At 35.7% G+C, this 23,289-nt stretch overlaps 1 protein-coding gene across 4 annotated transcripts in view; it reads left to right on the forward strand.

The window, feature by feature from the left end:
- Nucleotides 1-23,289, forward strand: part of CSMD1 (CUB and Sushi multiple domains 1) — a 1,051,796-nt gene that overhangs the window by 706,878 nt on the left and 321,629 nt on the right. For all 4 annotated transcript variants that reach the window (XM_021551131.2, XM_031504428.2, XM_021551132.2 and 1 more), the window contains one exon: nucleotides 21,816-21,903. In XM_021551131.2, coding sequence (XP_021406806.2) covers nucleotides 21,816-21,903 — 88 coding nt within the window. The remainder of the gene's footprint in view (nucleotides 1-21,815; nucleotides 21,904-23,289) is intronic.

Raw genomic sequence — 23,289 nt, forward strand, 5'->3', positions numbered from 1 at the left:
CAAACATATACAGACTATTAGTCATTTATACTTTGTGGCTGTGGATAATTTAGTTTTCAGACATGAAATATTTTTTTTCTTGTTGATTAAATAGGAAGGGAAAGTCATAAAAACACGTCAGTTTTCCAAAATATTGAAGATAAAATATCTTCAATATTTTATCTCTTTTACTGTTTTATCAAAAGTTCAATTTATTTTGCTTGCTAAAGGGATAGATATATTTTTTAATACTCATTCTAGATTTATGGAACTTCAAAAAAAACTGGATTTTTCTGGATTTCAGAATTTTTTTTTTCTACTGGACATTTACATTAGTATAGAGCTTTATTTTGTTCTATTGTATTTTATAGTTGCAAAATACTTAATATTTGAGGTGTTTTCCTTGCATTGTGTCAAAAGTACAGGTTTTTGATCAAAAATTTGTGGAAATAATACATGCTCTTTTCAAAAATATATTTTTCTTTTATTTAATGTGCTTACAGAATATTTTTACTTGATCTATCTTTATGGTTTTTTTTTTTCCTGATCATTAAAATTACCACTTCTACAGTGAAATACTGCTAAATTATGATAGCATATGTAAAGTATATTTGGAAATAAAAGACTTGAGTGTAGCTTATGAAAAAAAAAATCAATGGTGTTTGTTTAAAAAAACAACATACTTTCTGGTAACCCATGGCAGCACAATGAGAGTGGCAGGACTTTTCTTAAAAGTTGTGGGAAACACTTCTGTAAGCAGATCAGAACTGAATCACTACTATCACCCATAGTTTTTGACTTCTTTTTAAATTCTACTCATAAGTTGTTCATCAAATACATTCAATAGGCTCAGAGACAAGTAAACTGAAAACAGCTTCAGGCTTTTTAGTGGTGGGGGCTAGAAACTAATTTTTGAGCATGAATTATACAGTTGGTGCCTGGAACAGCCTGAAGACAAAAAAGCCATGTCATATTCATGCTCTACATAGGATGTTTGCTTGTTAGGATTTAAATTATAATTTAATGCTACACCCTGAATATGAAAGTCCTGTACACCATGATATATTACTTCCTTGCCTACCTGGGGGGAGAAAATGAGTCAGAAAACAGCTGTATATAGTTTTCAAAAAGCCCAATGAGTAGACTTCTTTTTCCCTTACTCTTCCTATTTCCTGCTTTTATGGATGTGTATATTTAAGTGCTCATAGACTGAAGAGCCTGAGTCTGTGCACTTGTGGGAGTTCACAAGTGGTACATTAAAAGCTCTTGCCAATTCCTCCATAAGTAAATGGTATTGTGCCAGGGTTCAGTGTGGATGCAGTCAACCAGCTGGACCACTTTTTGTTTCCTCTTTGGAGATTTTAGATAAATAATATCAACAGTTCTTTATTTTAGAAAACATGAAATGGAAATTAGTGTTCTTTTTTTTTAAGATATTCTTCAAGTATTTAAGATTTTTTAAAATGTATTCAAAAATGTATAGGCAGCTGTATTTTTGCATTCCATATAGTTTGAAATACTCCAAATCCAGATTTTAAATTTAATTTCTGATGTCTAGATTTGGAAAACACAGTAACTTTACATGTGACTTAATAAATAATACATCGATGTTTGCCTAGCTGTCAGCTTAAGCCACTGTGATAAGAATGGTTAATTATTATGAGAATGGTTAATTACTATTTTTTAACCTCTTCACACACTTGGTTTGATAATAAATTATAGAATTATAGAATCACATAACATTTAGGTTGGATAAGGCCTCAAAAACTATCTGGTTCCAACGCCCCTGCCATAGGCATAAAACATTGCACTAGATCAGGTTGCTCAATACCCCATCCAACCTGGCCTTGAATGATTTGTTGTGTCCTTCTGACTTATATTTGTTATGTTATGTGATAAAAAACTGAAGAGGAAGGAAAATCTTAAGCCATTACTAATTGCTGGTAGGAGGAGGGAATTTTCCCTTTAAGTACTAAAGACTTGTAATGAGAACATGGATAAATTTGTAGAGAAGCCAAAAGCCTCATCTTGATAGTGTCTGTTGCTGTTTTGTTTGGGTTTTTTTAACCCTCTCCAAACAATGAAATGTGGTTCTGTCTTGATCCTAGCTTATTTTAGATATGGATTTGTTCAGTTAGGAATATTATCCTAAAGCTTTTTACAGAGAAGGAGAAATAATTACTTCTAAATTGTATGCACATGGTTGGTGGAACTTCCTAAGTAAGTCTCTTATTTACATGCCTAGAAATCGAACAGGGGTTTGTGCAAGTTCAAGTGGTCCTATGTACAAAACAGATGCAAAGTTCTAGGCAAGTACCATTCCACTTCTGGGCGCTCATCCTTTTTACATGAACTATTCTTACACACGGAGCCCCTGCGGTGCCCTCACCATGGCTGTGGCTCAGCCACGCCCTGCGGTGGGCGTTTGGATCCACCTGGAACCGGCTGGGTATGGCTGGGGCAGCTCCAACCTCCCCTCATGGAGCCGCCGGAGCCTGGCCATGGCTGCAGTCCATAATGTTGAGGAATACGTCTAGTTCAGGTAGCCAGGCTGCAGACTGAACTCTGGGTAGGAGCTTGACACAAAAGACTGTGAACTTCCCACCTCTGGGATAACAAAGGGCATGAAGATAAGTAGTGCCAGCCAAGTGAATAGATACTGAGATATAGCAGAAGCAGGAATTGCCAAACCTTTCGGATAACAAAGGCGAAGACTGTTGACACCAGCAAGGTGAATGAACAAAGACAGAAGTCAGGAACCAAAGACTCACAAGGAAAAGCAAGACTCATGCTTGGTGAGACTCTGAGGAAAAACCCAATGGTTTCTTGTTTGGGATTCTCCTCAGAAGCATCAGCTTGAGCTGTTTCAGTGTAAGTGCACTGTGAATAAATGGCCTTATGGAATGAGACATCCAGGATTCTGCTTCGAGACCTGGGGCAGAATTTGTGAGGAAACCTGATCTGACTGTGACAGTGGGGTGTGCAGGCAGTGAAACGGGGACTCATCGGATCACTGGAGGTGCCTGCTGTGAAGGGGCTTTGGTCCATGCCATTAAAGTCTCTGTTGGTGGGAGTGTGACTGCCAGAGTCTCACAAATGGTCAGACTGGGTAGTTTCCTTAATATTAGCTCACAGAGAACAGAATACCATTGTGAGAAATGACTGCTCCCTTTTAAAATAGAAAAGGTTTATTAAACCTTAACAAAAATTACAGCAAAGAACTGAATAAAGAAAAAGTTTTCATCACTGGGAATCTCCATGGCTACCACCCATATGCTCCTCCACAAAATGGATGCCCTGCCTTTTATATCCTTAGCCCCTCCCAAAGTTTTGTCAGTCAACTCTTTTTCCGCCATCTGTTTGTGGAGATTACTTTCTTACATCTTGATTGGAGGCCAGGTATTTTTACGCTTGCCTCCTGGTAACAAGCCAGCCTCCTCTAAATGTCTTGACAACTAAGGCTATTACAAGGGGGGAGGGGAAAGAGGACTATGGGATGACATATTACAATAACATTACTATATATCTACATAATATCTATGTCTTAATGGTAAGAGCCAGCTATTACATTACTTATCTAGAACACCATTATGTTTTTCTTTTTTTTTATCCATGCCGTGTTTCATTTTTCATTTCACCCAGACTGCCATACATATTGATTTTACATGGCAAAGACATTTACATTTGTTCATTGTGTGCTTAGGAAGAAAGTTTTCCCTTTGGCTGGGATATCTTTAAGAGGACAAATACAACTAGCATAAAACTTCTTGTTTCATATTGCATGGAGAGCTGTGGGCAGTCCTGTGCATTTTGAGATGAAATTCAGGACCTTGTCATTTTTATGCTAGATGATATTTTCTTCCAAATGACCCTTGCAGACCTCTGGGTATAATCTAAACACAGGCTAGAGATGATGGTGAAGTGTTGCTGTTTCACTTCTGTTGCTGCTCCACAGCTGTGCACCTGCCTCACCAGCGTTTCTAGGTATCAAAACAAGCATATAAGCATGACAAAGGACAAACCTTGATTTTTCTGCAAGAACCAGAAAACCAACAAACCCCCCAACAACAGCTATGCACTAAAAAAACACCACACCCCTAAAACCCCAAACAACCAAAACCCTACCCAAATCCAAAACCTAACCAACCAGGAAACCCTTCTGTTGGAAAAGAGGAAGACAACTTCACCAGTCAATTATGGTTACTTCATGTTCAAAATATGGCAAGACTGTGAATTATTTTTTGCTTTCACCTGTCAGCAGGGACCCATAAAGACTATACAGAACTATCATGGGATGATCTGTTAAGTTAATTTTCTTTCCACTAGCATAACTGAATAATTTCAGAAGCATTAACCAATCAGCTAATTACTGGTGGTTACTGATGCTGCTGCTGTCACTGGTGTAGCAATACCAGCCACAATTGGCAGTGCTGGTCTCCAACTGCCCTGCCTTCCCTCTTCTCACTATAGGACAATATAGAAAAAAGACATAAATCCCAGTTACAGTGGGCCTTTATTTTTCAAATACAGTATTCAGTAAATATTCAAAAGTGAATGTTTCCAGAAGAATACAATGCATCTCTTGTACCATGTAAGTAAACACATGTAGGACAAAATCTGCCCCTAATTATTGACAATGCTTCTTGAATCTCTCTGATAAGTAGAAAACCATAGAATGATAGAATCATTTGGGTTTGAAGGGACATTTATGATCATATAGTCCATCATCCTTGCAATAAGCAGGGACATCTTCAACTACAACAGGTTGATCAGAGCCTTGTCCAGCCTGACACTGAATGTTTCTAGGGATAGACATCTGCCACCTCTATAGTCAACCTGCGCTAGTGTTTCACCACCCTCATAAAAGAATCTTTACATCTAATCTGAAATTAACTGTGTTTCAGTTTAAAGGGGCTGAAATGCATTGTCATAGAGATCTGAAATGTTGTAGTGTGTCACTTTCTATGGTTCAGTTCCATTTGAGCAGTGGTTATTTCACCTGCCTGACATTATTCCATAGGCAGATGTCAAATAAGATAGCCCACTGTCAAGTGTTTTTGTTTATTATTGTGGGTGCCACTGCCCTACAAATACTAACAGATTAGTAAAATAAGATTCCTACAAACACAACCTAACTAGGTTTTACCTCTTACTTTTCTCAAAACAATGGAATGGGCTTTTTACCTCAGTAGTCTGCATTTGATTCATATTTCTATTTAACAGCTGCAGGCTGTCATGGATGAAGTGAGACTTTTCAGCCTCAGAAGGAGAAGCAAGCATTTGTTTTTAAACTGATCTAAAAATGAAATTGTAGTTTTTAAGATACTTTGGGAATGGCAACAAGAATATCTGCTTCAAGTTAGCTAAGGAAAATCATAATAACTTCTTAATACACTTGTGTGCTGAGATGACTTCAAAAGGTTCATGCACAGTATTTGATAATTTCTGTCAATTAGTTACCATGAGCTCCATTCTACACAGATGTAAAGCTGAAGTGCCCTGTTAACAGCTAGAAATGTGATACTGATAAAATATATTTTGGAGTAGTTTGAAGACACATGGAAGCTTGTTCCATCAAGTTGAAAACTTTGAAAAATCTAACACAGATTCTGATAAAGGACTATTCATTTTTTCTCAAAAGTTACCTGAATTTCTGGTTGCTTTATTGATACCATCATATTACATGCAAAACCTGATTATATTAATTGATCCATAAAACAATTTTTTTACCTGTGATTTAAAAAGAAAAAACAACCACCCAACAGAGCAGATCATGGGCAAAGAATACTTTTACTCATTCATGCAAGCAGCTATAACTTTGAACTCATTTGGGAAACCAGCTTTAATCAATAAAATCCTGGTGTTTTTTTGTGGTGAGTTTTTCAACGGTTATAGGGAAGGCATGTTGATTTTCAAAGGGCAATCAGTGGTCAAAATTTCAAATGAAGTCTTGAGGTCTTTTTCTTCTTTTGGGTCATGGCCAAAATGATTGTTTATTTAAAGCTTGTCTTGGTTTACTTACACTGTGAGGAGCAAAATATATTTGAGGAGTCAGTATACCCTTTTTGCCCCTTTCCTTCAAGAATTAACAGGTTGACATGAAAAAGTCACTGACTCTGTGTAAGAAAGAGGGAAAGAAATTATCAGTTTGACATTTCACCTAAATAAACAGGTCCGCCAGAATGACTGAGGTTACATATTCAAGAGAGAAATGCATATCTGACACATAGATGCCATAGAAAATTGTGATGAATTGCATAGGGGTTTTATTAATTATTATTGTCACAGTGACAAGAGTAGGAGGGAACATATTGCAGCTCACATCCACCCTGCTAATATCAATGAAGAGGAGAAAAGAGCCAAGCTGAAACAATGGTTTTGATGTTTTTGCTGTATATTTTAAAAATATCCACTCTGAGATATTTGTATAGCTGCATATCATTGTGTACAAATGAAAACCATTTCTTTTAATTTTTAATTTTTTTTTTAACCTAGATTCTTTATAACCTTAGACAGTCCCTTTAGAGAATTACAAAAATGCTGGAGTGTGTATTTTTATTTGGTGAAATGTTCTTTTGTGAGGTGGTTCCTTATCTATGTTATAGTAGCTTTCTCAACTGGAATACTGTCTATAATTACAGCAGTTATAGATAGACAATTCAGGGCACAAGATATTCTAGCTCTATTTCAAGTATGATCTGAATTTGTGCAGAAAAAAAAAAAAGGTCAAATTATGTACTACTGTTTTTCTATTTCTTGAACTTTGGTTTGACAAGCATAATTCTGTCTTTTGAAATAGTGTCATATAATATCCATTCGGCAGATTCATGGTATTTACATGTCTGTTTAGATAATCTTGATAGCTGCTGGAAGCTTTCAAGTGAGTAATACAAACAGTTGCACTTATTTTTTTCAACCAAGTCTTATTAAAACCTTAAGTGTGGAAAATGTTAAAATGTTAGGTCTGGAAAAAAGTGTTAAATACTTCTTAAGAGAAAAAAATAGTGCTTAATTTTCTATTTGGTCCTTGATATGCAGTCTTGCATCTATTTTCCTGTGCTTACACACGTCATAATTATTTTCACTGAGTAGAAGCCTGAAAAGTGCATACAGTAATATAACTATAACTGCTTTATACTAAGTTGTCAGAAAATGCTTCATTGTACTAAAGGTTCACAATTATGGAGTCGCTTCTGGAATGGGACACTGAAAAGGGAGTGTAGACCAGTACTTTCCCTTTGCAGATATAGGCAGATCAGCAGAAGGAACAGTCTCTCTTCTGAACAGATGCACTCTGCTCACTGCAATGAAAAAAATAATGCTAACTGAATTAAATTAACACAAAAGTAAATGGCCAGAATCAGTGTCCATTTTGGATTTAGCTTTGTGGTTTTCCTTTGTGTATTTAGAAGGTAAAATAATTACTGAAGAAGTCCTCTACCATGGGAAATTGTTAAATACTCAGTTTGGAGTTTCTGAGAGCTATAATTCTTATTCAGCTTCTGGGATATTGATAGACAGATTTCTTATAGATTTAACTTAAGAGAACTTTAATTGCAATAAATCAAAGTTTTGTTTAAATATATTTGCTTTACTCCTAGGAAGGAAGGTGCATTCCTCACAATAATTGTAACTAGATATTTTGTTTTTATTCTAGCCAGTAAAATACTGTTCTAGGATGTCAGCACTTAAATTGATCACATAATTTGCTATAGGAATTATATTTTAATATACATGTAATTATTTAATTTATGACCAAATAAAATGTTTCTTCTATTGAAAAAGACAACTATTGGAACTATTTAGCTGAAATATTAGGCACATAAATTAGATCATTAAAATTTACAGCTTTATTCTAATAAATTTTGTGTCTTTGTCTCATCTCTTTTCTCCTTGAACCATGAGATAAACACTTATTTATAGATTCAGTGTCTTCCTGGTTCCTTTTATTCATTATAATGGGATTATTATTTTGATTGGGGCAGGTAGAGCAAATCACAGATCTTGTATTGACTTTGCTCCATTTAATCTATAAATATAATCAGTAGAAGTAGTGAAATGTTAATTATCATGCTCTTTAAGACACAGACTAGAATTCAGTTCTACTATTGCGCTAAATATGTTTGCCTTCACATTGCCTGTGTGTCACCATGAACATTATTAACTATTAAACCTGCTACCTGCCAATTTAGAGAACTTCTCTAAATTTTTCCAATTGGTATCAGAGCATTTTCCTCATCACGTACTCAAAAAAAAAAAAAAAAAAAGCAACTCCTTCTCCTTTAATCTTCCTATAATCTGACTCCTTTTCAGTTTTCCCTTCTAATCTTTTCTAATCTTGTAATCTTGTTAATCAGAACTGTTAGAAATGTAATGTATTTGTAAACTGTGTAATGTTTTCATTTCAACAAGAAGGGCAGGGAGAGAACTAACTGTACTGATGGACCAGTGGTTTTATGACATTGGCATTATATAGAAAACCAAAGAAATTAAATTAATACCTCTGAAGAAAATCATCATCAGCTGGTGTGTTTCTTATTTTGTGATAATTTATCTTCTTGATGATGTGCTAGAATTGTTCTTAGCTTATCTGTTCTAACTGTGAAAGAGAGACAATGCAATTCTCAGTCCTGTTAATAGGTAATAGATATCACTTGGCATGTACAGAACTGTAGCTTTTAAACAGGAGAAAGTAGGCAGAAAGAAAAGACCCCTCAGAATTTAAATGGCTTGAGCTTTAATTGGTTTGAGCAGCTCAACAGGAAACTTTGTGCATGGTTCTGGTCATAAGGACTTCATGTTCTACCTAGGTTTTAGTTGAGAAGTGTTCTCAATGTTTTGCTCGCAGTCACATTAAAAGTCAGAAGAAGGCCAGAGAACAGATTTTTTGTCAGTTCATCTTTTTTTCTATATAAACAGCACCTCAATAGACTATCTTATAGTTAGGAGTTATTTTCTAATCTTAATCTCTTTCCCAGTGTCAAAGCCTATTTGGTTAAACTTGCAAACCCTGGATAGTGGACTGATCTCTCTTTTTCTCTCTGTCTCTCAATTTGAGATTATCAATGCATTATGCCTATGGCTAAGTGTTTTGTTACCTCTTCTTATTTGCAACACAGTGCTGAATATTTTACTCTGAAAGCCAACCAAAAATACAGAATCACTTACCAGAACAAAAAAAAAAAAAAAAAAAAAAAAACACAACAGGTAATACATTGATCAACAAATGCATATCAAACAGCTAATTAAGGAAATGAGAATTTAATTTAAAGACACTTGTTTTGACTCTTATTTATATATTAAAAAAAATGAGAATTTTAGTCACCTTCACCTTTCTTGAAGAAATGGCAGTGCTTGGTAAAAATGCTAGATTGCTTTTTTTAAAGAAAAAGAAAAAGACAGCCTTGTGAATCAATAAAATACGTTATATAGTGGTAGTATATTTACAAGTAAATAACATTGTAGGGTGAGTTTATAGCCTGTTGCTGGTGAAAAATTGAGTTTTCCAAACTTATAAGCCACTGAGACAATACAACATGTTGGGTTTATTTCTTTTGGAAAGAATGCTTCTGGATATCCCATAAAATTGCTCTTTACTACTGACTCTTCATCAACTCTGTCATTTCAAAGTAAATTACTGACTTTCCTACAATTCTGAATGAAGTAGTATTGCGAAAACCAGCAACTCTTCATGCTGAGCTGTGTATTTAAGCCTTATACTTAGTTTATTGTGTGATCTTCTAAGGGAAAATGTATAATGGTAATTTTGTTTTCATGTCAATGTTCTGTTTTCACTTCCTGTCATGTAGTGTGAAAAATAAATTATGATATTTTTAAAAATTTTTTTAATCATTTGCCTGTCCAATAAAATCTTACCTCCCTGATCATTAGCAAAATTTTATCTGTTGACTTCACTGACACAATGGTTTTCATTTTCATTGTGCTTGATTATTATATAATACAGATAGAGTAAAATATTTTTTGTGACTGAACAGAAATACTTCGCAATCAAAATTTAGTCTTTACAATTGTTTCAAAAGTATCATCTGCAGCAAGTCATGAAATGACACCAAGTTCAAAATATAGTGTAAAAACTAATGATTAAGGAGCCCATAATACTGCTACATTAGTGTCTTTATTGTTATAAAGACTTTATAGGTTTGATGAGTGCTAATAGTTTTACTGCGAGTAGGCCACAAAAATGGTACAATACTGTTGTTATGTAATGATGTGGGACAGTTTCTTCTGTCTTCCCCTCATGACCTTGAGCAAGAGAAAGATATGATATAGATCATTATTTAAGTTATAAGGAGTGATGAATAAATTAAAATGAAAGTATAGAAATGGGTTCTTAAACTTTCAGGCATGGATAAGTGCAGTTCAGGCAAGTCTTAATGAGTGATTTTATAGTCCTAAGGTATAGTTACTGTGGTGACAATTTCTTAACTAAGATGCAAACATAACTATAATGCAAACATATATTTCATTTGGTGGAACTGTATTGAATCACTGGTGAATGAATTGTCACTGATGTAAAACTTCAGCTTTCTAGAGTCATCAGGAGTTCCCTTGCACTTCATTTAGAAATAATAGTGTTGTGTGCAGCCCGCCAATTGAAAGAAGTTGGATCCAGGCTTTCAGCCTGGAGAGCCTGGTTTTTGCAAGATCTATTTCTGTTCCTGGAGTCTGATGAATTCAACAGCTGTGAAAATTTGACATTTGCAATTATCAAGAGTCTCTACTTTTCATGATGCAGCTTTGTCTTTAGTGAGCTGAACAGTATCGCAGGAGGTCTGCGTAACTTTCACATTCTGAAAGAGTGCAACCAGCACACACACACACACAAACTGTGTGTGATGAATGCAACTAATTCTGAACTGTAGCTTTTGTGTGACTTGTAGGAATTTCACCATAGAAATGAGGGACATAGAATATATATATATTCTATTTAATACAGAAAATATGTTTAAATTAGAACTAAGTGCTAAAACTAAAGTTGATCCTTTCACCTTAAACTTTTTAGTAGTATTTTAATCAAACTAAAATCTATATGTATAATTGCACTAAAAAGGTGAATACTTGACAATTTTTAAGCATGTAGTTTCATAGCTATATTAAAATATACAGGAGTGGCTTCTGTGAAAAGCTTCTCCCATGTCCAAAAGAGCCAATGCCAGTTGGCTCCAGGACAGACTCACTGCTGTCTCAGGCGACCCAATCAGAGGTGGTGATAACACTTCTGGGTTAAAATATTTAAGAAGGAAAAAAGAAAGTTTTTAGGCAGATATAATTGTGCTCAGAGAAGACTGAGATTATGTGAGGACAATGTCAGTGAATAAGGAGGGGGAGGAGGTGCTCCAGCCATGGTACCTGAGCTTCCCCTGAAGCCCATGGTGAAGAACTGAAGTTGCCCATGGAGGTCAACAGAGGTAAATGTAAAATAAAATGTTATGAGTGAGCATGCTCTTCAAAATTTCAAGAAAAGGTGGACTAGTAAGCCCCCAGACTGTCTGAAAGCTCTACATCTGCTGAGACTTAAATTGTTTCATTAAGCTTGAATGAAAATTAAATTCAGCTGTTGGAAAGACATTAGTAAAAAAAAAAAAAAAAAACACAAATCAGAACAAAACAAATTGATTAAAAACCCTTATTTTCAGTTTTATTTTTTTTAAGCTGCTGATAACTCACTAAAAATGGACAAAAAATTGTATTTAAATAACAGAAATTTATTTTCAGCCTTGTGATCACCAAATGTCATGGTTTAGGAATAGCACTCCCCAATTTATTGATCCCCTGCCATCAAAGGTCCAAACTTCCCCACCCCTCCTCCAGCAAGAGACACAAAAGGTGGAGATTATAGATTAAGATAAAAACAATTTACTGGAAACCACAATGAGATAAGAAAGTGAACAACTATACTAATAATGAAAGTATAGAAATAAGAGTGATTTACATACAAAAATTACTCACTGACCAACCCAACATGACCCTGAGACAATGAAAAAGGGGCATATAGATCCTCTGCACTCACACTTTTTCTTTCTAACCATAAACCATGCCCATTTTCTTCTAGGAAGTGAGAATGTCCCTAGATGTGACCTGAAGTGCTATAGAGTGCTAGAGTGCTATAGAGTAACAACCTAGACACAGCCACACAGCACCTGGCCCTATCCCCTCACAGCTACTGTGAAAAAAATTAACTCTGACCTGGCCAAAAACCAGGACACTAAGGAATAACAAGGAGAAGTTGGACAAACCGGCTATTTTGGTCATAGCAAGTAAAAGGATATTGATAGAAATCCCCATCTTCTAGAAAAATAAGTGCCATAAATATCTTGGTAAATTACAGGGAACCTGTATTTCCACCAAGTTGACAGCTGCAGTGTAGTAGGATAATGATTCCCAGTGTTTGAAGGTGCTAGAATTTATTTTTAAAAAGCTAAAAGAATTAACTTTAGCATGTGACAGGTATAGAGTTTTTTAATTGTTTCTGTTTCAGAAATTAGTGGTTTTTAATCTGATGTTTGAAGCAAGCGGGGTGGTTAAAACACTCTTTTAGTGAGAAGCACTAGAGAATTTAAGTTTTAAATTAAATCTAGCATTTGGCTTTGGCTTACTGAACTACTAGGACAATACTTTGTAAGATTTGTTAATCATTTTGAAGAAACACAATGCCATCTGTAAGAATGTTCTCTAGGCAGGTTTTGGATAATGCTTCTCCTTGTGTGACTGCCCAGAATGGCCTTACAAGCCCAAGCCATCTGGTGTCAACATGACCATATTTTCCTATTCAACAGTATTCCAGCATTTCAGTTAATTCATAGGTAAATTAGGGGAAAAAGAGTTTGAACTAGCTTCTTGTAAGCTGTTACGTGGTTGAAAACTTTCCTTACCTGTCCTTGCTTGTCTCTTTCTTTCTTTTCCATTTCTCCGGGTTTCAGGAATCCATCACTTCTACATTACAAGTGTCACGTAGCGTAACAGCGTGTGGCAGCAGTGTCGATCGTGTCCAGGGAGGCCACAACCGACGGCAGGGAAAACAGACGAGACAACTCTCTGCTGTTTAGCAGGAGAGCCCATTTTATTTCCACCCCACCACCCCACCCAGGGGGAACAGGGGGTGGAGGTCTGGGAGCCTGAGCAAAGCCCAGAGAGCTGGAGAGCAGGCCCAGGGCCATGGGGTTTTAGCAGGCGTCCCATGGGAGGAGTCTTGAAATCAGATTACAGCCTCCTCAGAACGGAAAGGCTCCACAATGTAGGTTTATATTTGTTGTTTGTAACCAATCAGTGTTTTGCTATTTCTACTGAAGGACTTAAACAGTATAATGGAATCATTATACTAAAAGTAATTTTCTAGCCTTCTAAAAGCCAGGATGAAATTGTATGGAAAAATATAGTGTTCTTTATACTGAGAAAGACATACTTTTTTTTGTTTTGGTATTTTAATTTCAGCTGTTTTTTCTACTCAAATCTGTATTTTCTATCACATCTGTGATCTTACTTGTTTATAAGGCAATATCTGTATGCTTTTGTATACCCATATAAGCAATGCCTTTGTATCTCATTAGGGTTCCAACTTCATACTTTTCATTTATGTCATTAGACAACAGATATATCAGGAAAAAAAAAGGGAATTAAATCCTTTCTGCATCCTATAATTAATACATGAATTATAATTTTTTAGTGAAGTCAAATTTATGTAGACCAAAATTATTAAGATAACTGTGACTTTATGTGTATTTTAATGTAAATCAAACTGGTTTGCCCTTTTCTGACTGTGTCATAGTTTTAAAAATAAAATCTACTGCAGCGGACTTGGTGTATGCAAAGACATTTTTTATAAACAACTTTAACCATGACACTACCTTGCTATTCTTTGCTGTAAGAAACTATATGGAAACAGACAAAATCTTATGTGCTGCTAAGTGCAGCACCTAAGAAACCTCCTAATAAATATCTTTGCAAAGAAGAAAAAAGTCTCATGCAGTACATGGATTTTGATAATTAAAATTATTCATAAACAAATAATTTTATTTTGATCTGGTTTAAATCCAAAACTTTGGAATCTTGATATTATCCTCAGAGTGGGGGTAGCTGAAGTTTTACAGAAAATGCAGTGAAATTTACGGTGGAAAATTTCATTCGACTAATATTCCCTGTGAATATATTTGTGGATTGAAGCTGTCCTCTATAATCTTTCTTTTCTTCCATTATTCCAACTTTTTGAATTCAAAACAACTGCATTGAATTCAGAGCTTTTATACAATGCTGAAATACACCTTTTCTCCAAATATTGTCAAGACATCAAACATATATATTCTTTTTTTCTTTTTCAGTGATGATAGTATTCTGTACTACATAAAACAAGTAATTTCTAGTACACTTGCTGAAGAATAATTTAAATATTTAGGTTTCATTTGTGAACCACAATTAATTGAACACCAAAATTTTGTTAGATATTTCTGTTAGATATCTAGAACTCTTAGATACTTTACAATAGGAAACCTTTAAAAATAAAATGTAAATAAATTTAAATCTAAGGAGCTTAATAAATAACCAAATTGACTCTATTACATTTATTAGTGCATGTAATATCTTGTTTAATTGAAACAGCATCATTGCATTTCTGTTTGACTTCTTGACTGGAAAGAGGTTATTATTTACATACGTAAGCTTTTATTTCCATCATAATAGAGAGGCAAAGTACCCATTCAAAGCAATTTTGTTCAGTTTACAAACTTCATAGAATCCTAGAATGATTTGGATTGGAGGGATTTTAAGGATCATTAATTTCCAACCCCTCCTCCCCTCCCCACCACGGGCACAGAAGATCAGGTTTCTCAAAATTCCGTCCAGCCTGGCCATGTACAGTTCAAGAGACGTGGCACCCATAGCTTCTCTGGGCAACCTTTTCCAGTGCCTCAACACCCTCTAAGTAGATTTTCTTCCTGACATCTAATCTAAATCTCTTGTTTCAAAGTATAAAACTGGTTCCCCTTGCCTTATCTATATTTGTCCTGGTAAAGTGTTATTCTCCTTCTTTTTTATAAGCCTTCTTTAGGTACTGGAATGCTACAATGAAGTCTCCAAGGAACCTGCCTTCCCCAGGCTGAACAACCTTTGCTCTCTCAGACTGTCATTGTAAAAGGAATGTTCCAGTCTGCTGATCATCTTTGTGACCCTCTTCTGTGCCACAGCCTGTCACTCAGTTCTAGAAAAGCTGCCATTTTTTTACAGAATCTTTCCACTGGGAATTTTAGGGTATTTTGTCTAGCCTCCAGGGAGTATTTGTCAAGGCCTTCTTAAAGGTCATTCCTATAATTTTGGGTCACATTTGAAAAGTATTCAGAAAAAATTTTATGGAGGGAATGAGGGCACCTGGGATATCCATTTTTATTCTATGACTGGTGTTACCACTAAGAGAATGAGTAAATATCTAAAGAGACTGCCATAACTTGTTAAAATTGAAATTGTAGGTGTTGGAACCTGAAGCATGAACACCCAATATTGTTTTAATAACATAATAACCACTGAAGAAAGATATGGAGAATAACACATCTATACATAATAATATTTATTGTGGCATGTGTCCAACCTCCAGTGATTTCTCTGACCCAGATAGCAGCAGAACAGCTGGAGATGGGCTGGCAACAACACCCCAAGGGATCTGCAGGGCTCCCTCTGGTCTCAGGAGCTTGAGGATGGCATGGTTGCATGGCACAGAAACAAGAAAGGGATGGGTATAACTGAAGTGCCAAAACTGAAGATATTTATTAAATAAATAAAAGGGCACAAACAAGGGTGCAAAAAAAAAACATAAAGAGGCTGCTTCAGAAGACCCTGAAGTAGGGCCGACAGACATACATAGTCTCTCGTAGAATGTTCTAGAAATCTTCTGGCCAACCACGGGTTGTTGCTCTGCATGGCCACTCCCAATTGGTCCCAGTGTCCTTTTCTCCTCTCTATAAGCTGCCTGGATGTCATCAGTTGTCGCTTCTTATTTCTTGAGGCTTGATGCTGTCTGGCCAGTCTGCTCCAGGACAAGCTCCCACAAATACTTTTTTTGAAGTCAAGGCCTTCAAAGTATTACATAACATAATTTACATAAGCTTGAGTAGTTCATTAGTGTATCTATAGATTCCAAATGTATCTAAAGCAGAAGATGGAGCATGGCTGGTGTAGGACTGATATTATAACAAGGGAGATTTCATTTAGTTTGTATTGCTGCCTGAAACATCTGTTTCACCAGCCCTTCTTCCTGTCTAATACTGCTCCTTGATTAAACACTTTCCATATGCTGAGCTAAATTAGGATGTTAATGTATGTGGTAATTGTTTATTATTATGATTGCAATATTTTAAAATCTGATTTATGTTTAGTTACTCCCAGTCTTTCTTCTTTACTATTGCATTAGAATCAGAGCGTGTGAAACATCTTAAAGGAATTCTGAATTTCCTGTGTCATATATAAAGTAAAACAATAAGGATGACATCCAAAGCTGTGGAAACTGTATTATCCCAACTGAGAAAATAGAAGAAATCTTGTTGATTCATTCTCAATCAGTGAAGAAAGAATAGATTTTATCAAGTAGAAATTTGAATCACTAGTCTTAACTCTAGAGGCTGTATACAAAATGTAAATCTGTCCATCATGTTAATGAACTCACAGCTACTCTTCAATTATTTCTGCAAAAGACCTGAAAATGTCTAAGTTTTGTAGTATATAATAGCCTGACATGTTGAGAAGTTCCAGAGTTAAGTCATATCCACTGAGAATGCTCTGTCTCAGTACTACAGACCTGTGTGGTGGTTGAAGCATCTTTGATGTTCTCAAACCTGCTGTTAGAAAAAGAAGTAAAAAAACCCAAACCTGAGTAGAATATTTCCTCACTTTTCTCCCTGCCCTGTGACTTCAAAATTTTTTTTTATGTTAGTCTCATGGAATACTCACCATTTCCTCTAGCTGATGGTTTCTTGAAGAACTGGGATGCAGTATGAGGGACTATCTATGTAAAGTAATATTTGATATTAGCCAGAATTATATCCTCTTTAACGTTTTTTTTAAACAGAGAGGATATACTGAAAATGTACTAAGAAGATATTGGGAAAGGCTGGTCCTAAATTTATTTGTCATAATTACAAGGTTATAGATGTTTAGTTTATATTTACATTTCAGAGGAACATTGTTAGAGTTTTAAGATAAATCCTGATAATTAGTACGTAGTTTTGCCAAAAGTTTTGCATACTTTACATTTATTTATAAGTTTTGCAAGTTTAAACAGGAATATTACTTTCCATTTTCATTGAAACCATTGTTTTGAAATTTTTAAATTCTAAAAGTAAATTGAAATTATAGTTAAAATACACTCAGTCTGTGAATGAGCTTTGAATATAAAGAGAAACAATTCAAGTTTGATATGAAAAAGATGGGAAAAACCAGAAGAAATATGCAAAAAGCATGGAATACCTTTTAACACCCTAGGTAAATGAAACTTTATACAGTGCAGAAAGAGTATAAGTTAGGCATGGGTCTTTCAAGAGCATACAAAAGTCTTTTTCTTTTAAATTAAACCTTTCAATGAAAGGTTGGGCATGTGACTGGATGCATAGAAATTATGTATCCAGGAAATGCTTATAGAGGCTGCAAGGTTTAAATATATTTTGAAAGTGAGATACTTAAATCAATGATACTTGCTCCTCACATTATGGATTTCAGTAGCAATAGATAATGCTTCACAGTAGTGGACAAAGTGGAAACCTGGAAGGATTCTAACAGAGGAAGACAAATGTCTCTGACAGGAATTTGTTTGGGCACCTTTTCATTTATTTTCAGTATGAATGATTAATGTTGGAGCTAAAATAAATCTTAGTACATAATTTTTAGTTAAATTACAAAATACTGGCAGGTAAAGGTTTTAAGCATACTAAAATGTAAAAGTATATACTTAAGTGAGCTGAAGTCCCTGGTGTCTCTGAACCAGTAAAGGCAATAAATAGTTTTACTGATTTGAGATATATATATATATATTTTTTTTTTTCCCCATCTGGAAAGATAAAATCAGGCAGGTTTGTTTTACAGGGGATTTATTTTGTCATGACAGCATGTCATGCAAACACCATCTGTTAAAATACACTTGACAATTCACTGGGGAAAATAGAAGCTAAAACCTGTGCTATGTTTAACAAGGCCTATAGACATCCAGGAAGATGTATTGAGTTCCAGACATAGGATGCCTGTCTTAACCAGAGAGATAGTATTTCTCTGGATAAGCAAGAGGCTGAACCACTCTGCCCTGATATGCATATGAGAGTGTGTTGACATCTTGTGACAGTAATGGCTGAGAAGAAAATTTTGCAAAGTTGTCATCCATTTGGGAAGATCATTCTGTGCTATGACTAAGGTTTCATTTAGCATTTACGGATGTCCCCAAGTAGTTAGGCATTTTGTATATACATAGATCTGTAAAAGGAGATGGCTTCACTCCAATGTGATGTGTAACGTCCTTAAAACATGATAACAAAGGTAGCATTCTCCACCTTGTATAATAATTGTTACCACAAGGTTCATGTTGAGTAAAGTTAGTAAGCTGAATAACCATACCAGTTATCAGTTGTTTTGCTTATGTTGTGTTCTGGTGATTCAGTATTCCAAACTGAATCTCATGTCCACTAACATCGCTATGGTTCCTTGCTAAAAGTAGCAAAAATTTGAGCATTTTTTTTTCTGAAAAAGTGAAAGTAATATTAGTGGGGAGAGAATTAAGAAACATAAGTGTAGAAGTAGGCTGCTTTTGTTGCAAGACCAGGTTTTTCACTATAACTCCATTTAAGTGCTGACACTTTTCAAGCAGCTACAAGATCAAACTTTCAGAAAAAAAAATGAATACTTGCTAGTATATGATTATTCTGAAAGCCTTTATTCATACACAAAAAAATTAAATTAAATTAATATTAGAGAGTTTTCAAGATGGTGAATTTCATGTGCTATACATGGACAAAAGTCCAGATGAGCGGAATTTTGCTAATTTCTGGCTTCTGTATTTAGAAGGAAACATGGGAAATATTTTTTTAAGTAACACCTTATATTTTCAGTTGGGTCTTGAAAGAAATTTCTGATATTATCATAATCTTTCTTGATGTAGTGTAAAGAATAAGTGTGCAGAACAAAAAGTAGTGCTAAAAATATGTGGCTAAAGAGATTAGTCCTGTATTCTTATAACATTCTAAATTAAAAAAAAAAAAAAAAAAAAAAAAAAAAAGGCAAATGCTGAAATATACTCTAATTATTGCAGCTTCTCTGCTTCTCTACAGAAGACCTGACTTGTGCTCAGGTCAAGAACTATGGTCCATAATAATGCATTGTCTCAGCTGTATTTTTGTAGTGCTGTAATACAATTTTTTAGTTCATTGAATCTTCTCTTGTAAATCTTTGGATTTCTATATAAACGAATTGTCCCTTAAGCTACCAAAACAGACATGAAGATTTATAGTTCCTAAAATCTGATTGTCTGTATCCTATTTGTCACCACTCCTTTTGCTGCTGTATTAAATTTGAAAGCATATCACTGTGTGGGAAAACCAGCTGCTTTTTACATCTAAGCTCTCATCACCTTTCAGCTGTAATGCTGTCATCTGTAATCCACTCAGACTTGTGTAATTTATTTTGTGCAGCTAAAAAATTCCAATTAAATTTGTTTTGTTTTGTTTTGTTTTAAGTTCAGGAAGAATGCTCTGTCCTTTTCTTAAAGATTTCCCAAAAAGTCTTTTAAGATGGAAAATATGATCCACAAATTTCTACTAGATCTATTTTTTATGAAGGAAACAAAAGACTGGAGGCATATAACTGTAATGGGTTGACCCCAGCTGGGTACCAGGCACCTACCAAAGCCTCTCCATCACCCCCATCCACAACTGGATGGGGGAGAGAAAATACAATCAAGAGTTCATGAGTTGAGATAAGAACTGGGAAAGATCACTCACCAAATACCATCATGGGCAAAACAGACTGGAATTAGAGATATTGCATTTATACTAACAAAATCAGAGCAGGGTAATGTGAAGTAAAGTAAGACCTTATAAAGACCTTCTTCCACCCTTCCATCCTTCCCAGCTCTACCTCCTTCGCCAGCTGCACAGGGAGATGGGAATTGGGGTTATTTTCATTGTTTCTGCTGCTGCTCAGGGAGAGGATTCCTTCCCTACTCCAGCATGCTGTTCTTCCCATGGGAGATAATTCTCCATGAACCGGTCCAATGTGAATCCATCCCATGGCCAGCAGTCCTCCCCAGACTGCTGCAGAGTGGGTCAGTCTTCCATGAGGTGCAGTCCTGCAAGGACAGGCTGCTCCAGTGTAGGTCCTTTACAAGGTCACAAGTCCTACCAGCAAACCTGCTCCAGCATGGGCTTCTCTCTTCACGACTCCGCGGGACCCTGCATCTGTGTCCCTGTGGATCCCCACGGGCTGCAGGGACACAGCTGCCTCACCACGGGCTGCACCGCGGGCTGCAGGGGAATCCCAGCTCCAGTGTCTGGAGTACCTCTTCTTCCTACTTCTGCACTGACCCTGGTGTCTGCAGAGCTGCTTCTTTCACACATTCTAATCCTGATTTTCTCTGGCTTCAATTACAACTACAAAATCACTTTTTTTTTAGTCAGTTATCCCATAGACGTTACCACCATTTCTAAATGGCCCAGCCTTGACCATCAGTGGGTCCATTTTGGAGCTGACAGACATTGGCTTTGCTGGACATGGAGGAATCTTCTGGCAGTTTCTCACAGAAGCTACCCCTTCATCCCGCCCCCACTTCCAAAATCTAGTAATGCAAACCTAACACAGTCTTTATGTCAGTTCTTCCTTTTTTCAGCTGGACGCACCATACGTGTATATGTGCAAGATAAAAGCACGTGTGTTCGGGTTTTCTGTATATCTGGTATGCTGCTTTATATCATTTGTTTTTGAAAAATAACTACTTACTTTACATTTTCCTTAATTTCTATTTTAGTAGGAAAAAAGAGGACAATGTTCAAATTGTTCTGAATTTTGAGAGTACCGTAAATCTGGACATCTATATGCATAGTATTATTTAATTATCTGACAGTCTGGATGGAGAAAGAATGGAGGGCAAAAAGAGTAGAACAGCATAGGATACCTTGTCATTCATTTCTTAACTGAAAATAAAAAATAGAGATTTGAGCCTCATTTGCATGAACACATATTCAGCTGATTATAAATGCATTGTTCAGTGGGGTATCTTGCATATTTTTTTAGATTAACTTTATCCTCAGTTGAGGCAGTGATTGGTCAAAAATTGGACTCAATGATCTTGGAGGTCTTTTCCAATCTAAATGATTCTGGGGTTCTTAAAAATATTATTTCTTGCTCTACAATTCTACAGTATCACAGTTATGTTCTTGCCTTTTGTTTATTTTAAATCTTATTACAGACTGGTTTTATTATGAAGATTTTATTTTCTCTTATACTTCTTAACCTTACAGTGGTGTGTTGAGAAGATTTCAGAGGGTGACTTCATGAAATGTTTTTTTTTTGTCCTGTCTGAGGAAAACTTTGGATTCTAGTGTATTCATAAAAAGAATGATTGAATGTCAAAAATCAATAATTTTCCACAGAAGACTTTTTTTTTTTACTGTAACAAATGAAAATAAATAATACAGAAATAAATCAATTATGTGGATATTCCTTTTGGTAATAATTTCCACTGGTTCAAGAAAAAATGGTAAAATATGGTTGCATTCAGGCAATGGCAGTTTATGCATGGGAAATGTAAAGAGACATCTTTAGAACTGCATGCCTAATATGTTTTTTTCTTTATTTTGCAGTGACCCAGGGTGGGGATGCAATTGCATCTGATATATGTCCTGATCCTGGAATTCCTGAAAATGGGAAGAGAGTAGGCTCTGACTTCAGGTAGGCACATTTAATTTTCTATATGTTCAAGAGAGAGGTATTTCCTGTTACATTTATACACAGCCTGTGTGCTAGTTTGAAAGAAAACCAGTGAAAGTCAGAACTACAATTTAATAGGAAAATTAAAATAAAGGCAGAAAACTCTGGCTTAAACTGAGTCAGGATATAACCTGACATCCTGTTGGTCAGCATGGTGGTAGCAGTCTGAATAAATGGTGGCTGCAGTCCTGGGGAAGTGATAGATATGATTCTGTTTAAGTGGTGATCCTGTAGAAGGGTCTGGTCTTCCTCTGAAGGTCAAGTGGTGGTTAATGTAGCTCTTGTCCTCTGGGAGTTCAGTGGATAACGCCACTTGTGGCATTCCAAAACTCAGATTATATGGGTAGGAATGGTAGTTCCACACCCTGGGTGGAGTATCTCACAATAGGATGATGCAATCTTATCTGTCATGCCATGAAGCTTGATGGCCCATTAGCAGAAGATATCCCCTAGAGGGAGTTATCAGGGATAAGTCATGGAGGGGATAAAGAACACTACCCTTCCTGTTTTTAACAGTTTATTAGGATGGTGATACGTTTGGCTACGTTTTACATTCTAACCTAAGTCTTTAACTATAGATGAGTATAATTTCCCTAGTTTTAAATTTATTGATCCTTTGTCAAAATAGATTTTTTGAATTGTATATCTTGAATTATTTTGGCTTGAGTTATATTTTAAATCAATGCATTTAAAAAAAGAATTTTAGACCATAATAATATCACCTATGGAGAAAAAGCAGAAATCCACAGAAGAAGCAGAGAGTATTATCTGTTTTCCCACTTTGTAAAAGCTGTTAAAAATCTTGGGCAACATAGCAAACTATAGCAAACTCAGTGTCTGAGGCTGTGATGTGAATGCCATCTCCTGTTTTTTCTTGTTTTCCCCTTTTGTTATATTAAAAAAAGAAGACAAGGTCAAATGGACCTCTATGGAGAAAGGAGGAAGTTTGATCTTTCCCCATTGAGGAAAAAAGGCAGAGACTTGAAGGTACAGCAGAGAAAAGGGTCAAAGGAAGAAGATGGGAGCTTCCAGCTCATGCAGAGATTTATAAATTGCTCAGCAGAGAATGGACAGTCAGACCTAAGAGACAGGAACAATTAAGAGGAATTAGAAGGAATTGTGCAAAGTTCTCTGCGACTCTAGAAAGCAAATTAATACAACTTGCCTCCTGAATCAAGGCTCTTCCAGCCTAGGCCATAACTGACGAAAAATAAATTAAAAATCTGGTTTTGACTGACATACTTTTCAGGTTTTTCTCTATTTATCTTCAAAGGACTTTGAGAAATCTTAGAGAACTCTAACATTAAAACATTCAGTTATATGCAAAGTCATGGCTTCATTAGTGGC

Source organism: Lonchura striata, chromosome 3 (genome assembly GCF_046129695.1).
Source record: "Lonchura striata isolate bLonStr1 chromosome 3, bLonStr1.mat, whole genome shotgun sequence".
Taxonomy (NCBI): Eukaryota; Metazoa; Chordata; class Aves; order Passeriformes; family Estrildidae; genus Lonchura; species Lonchura striata.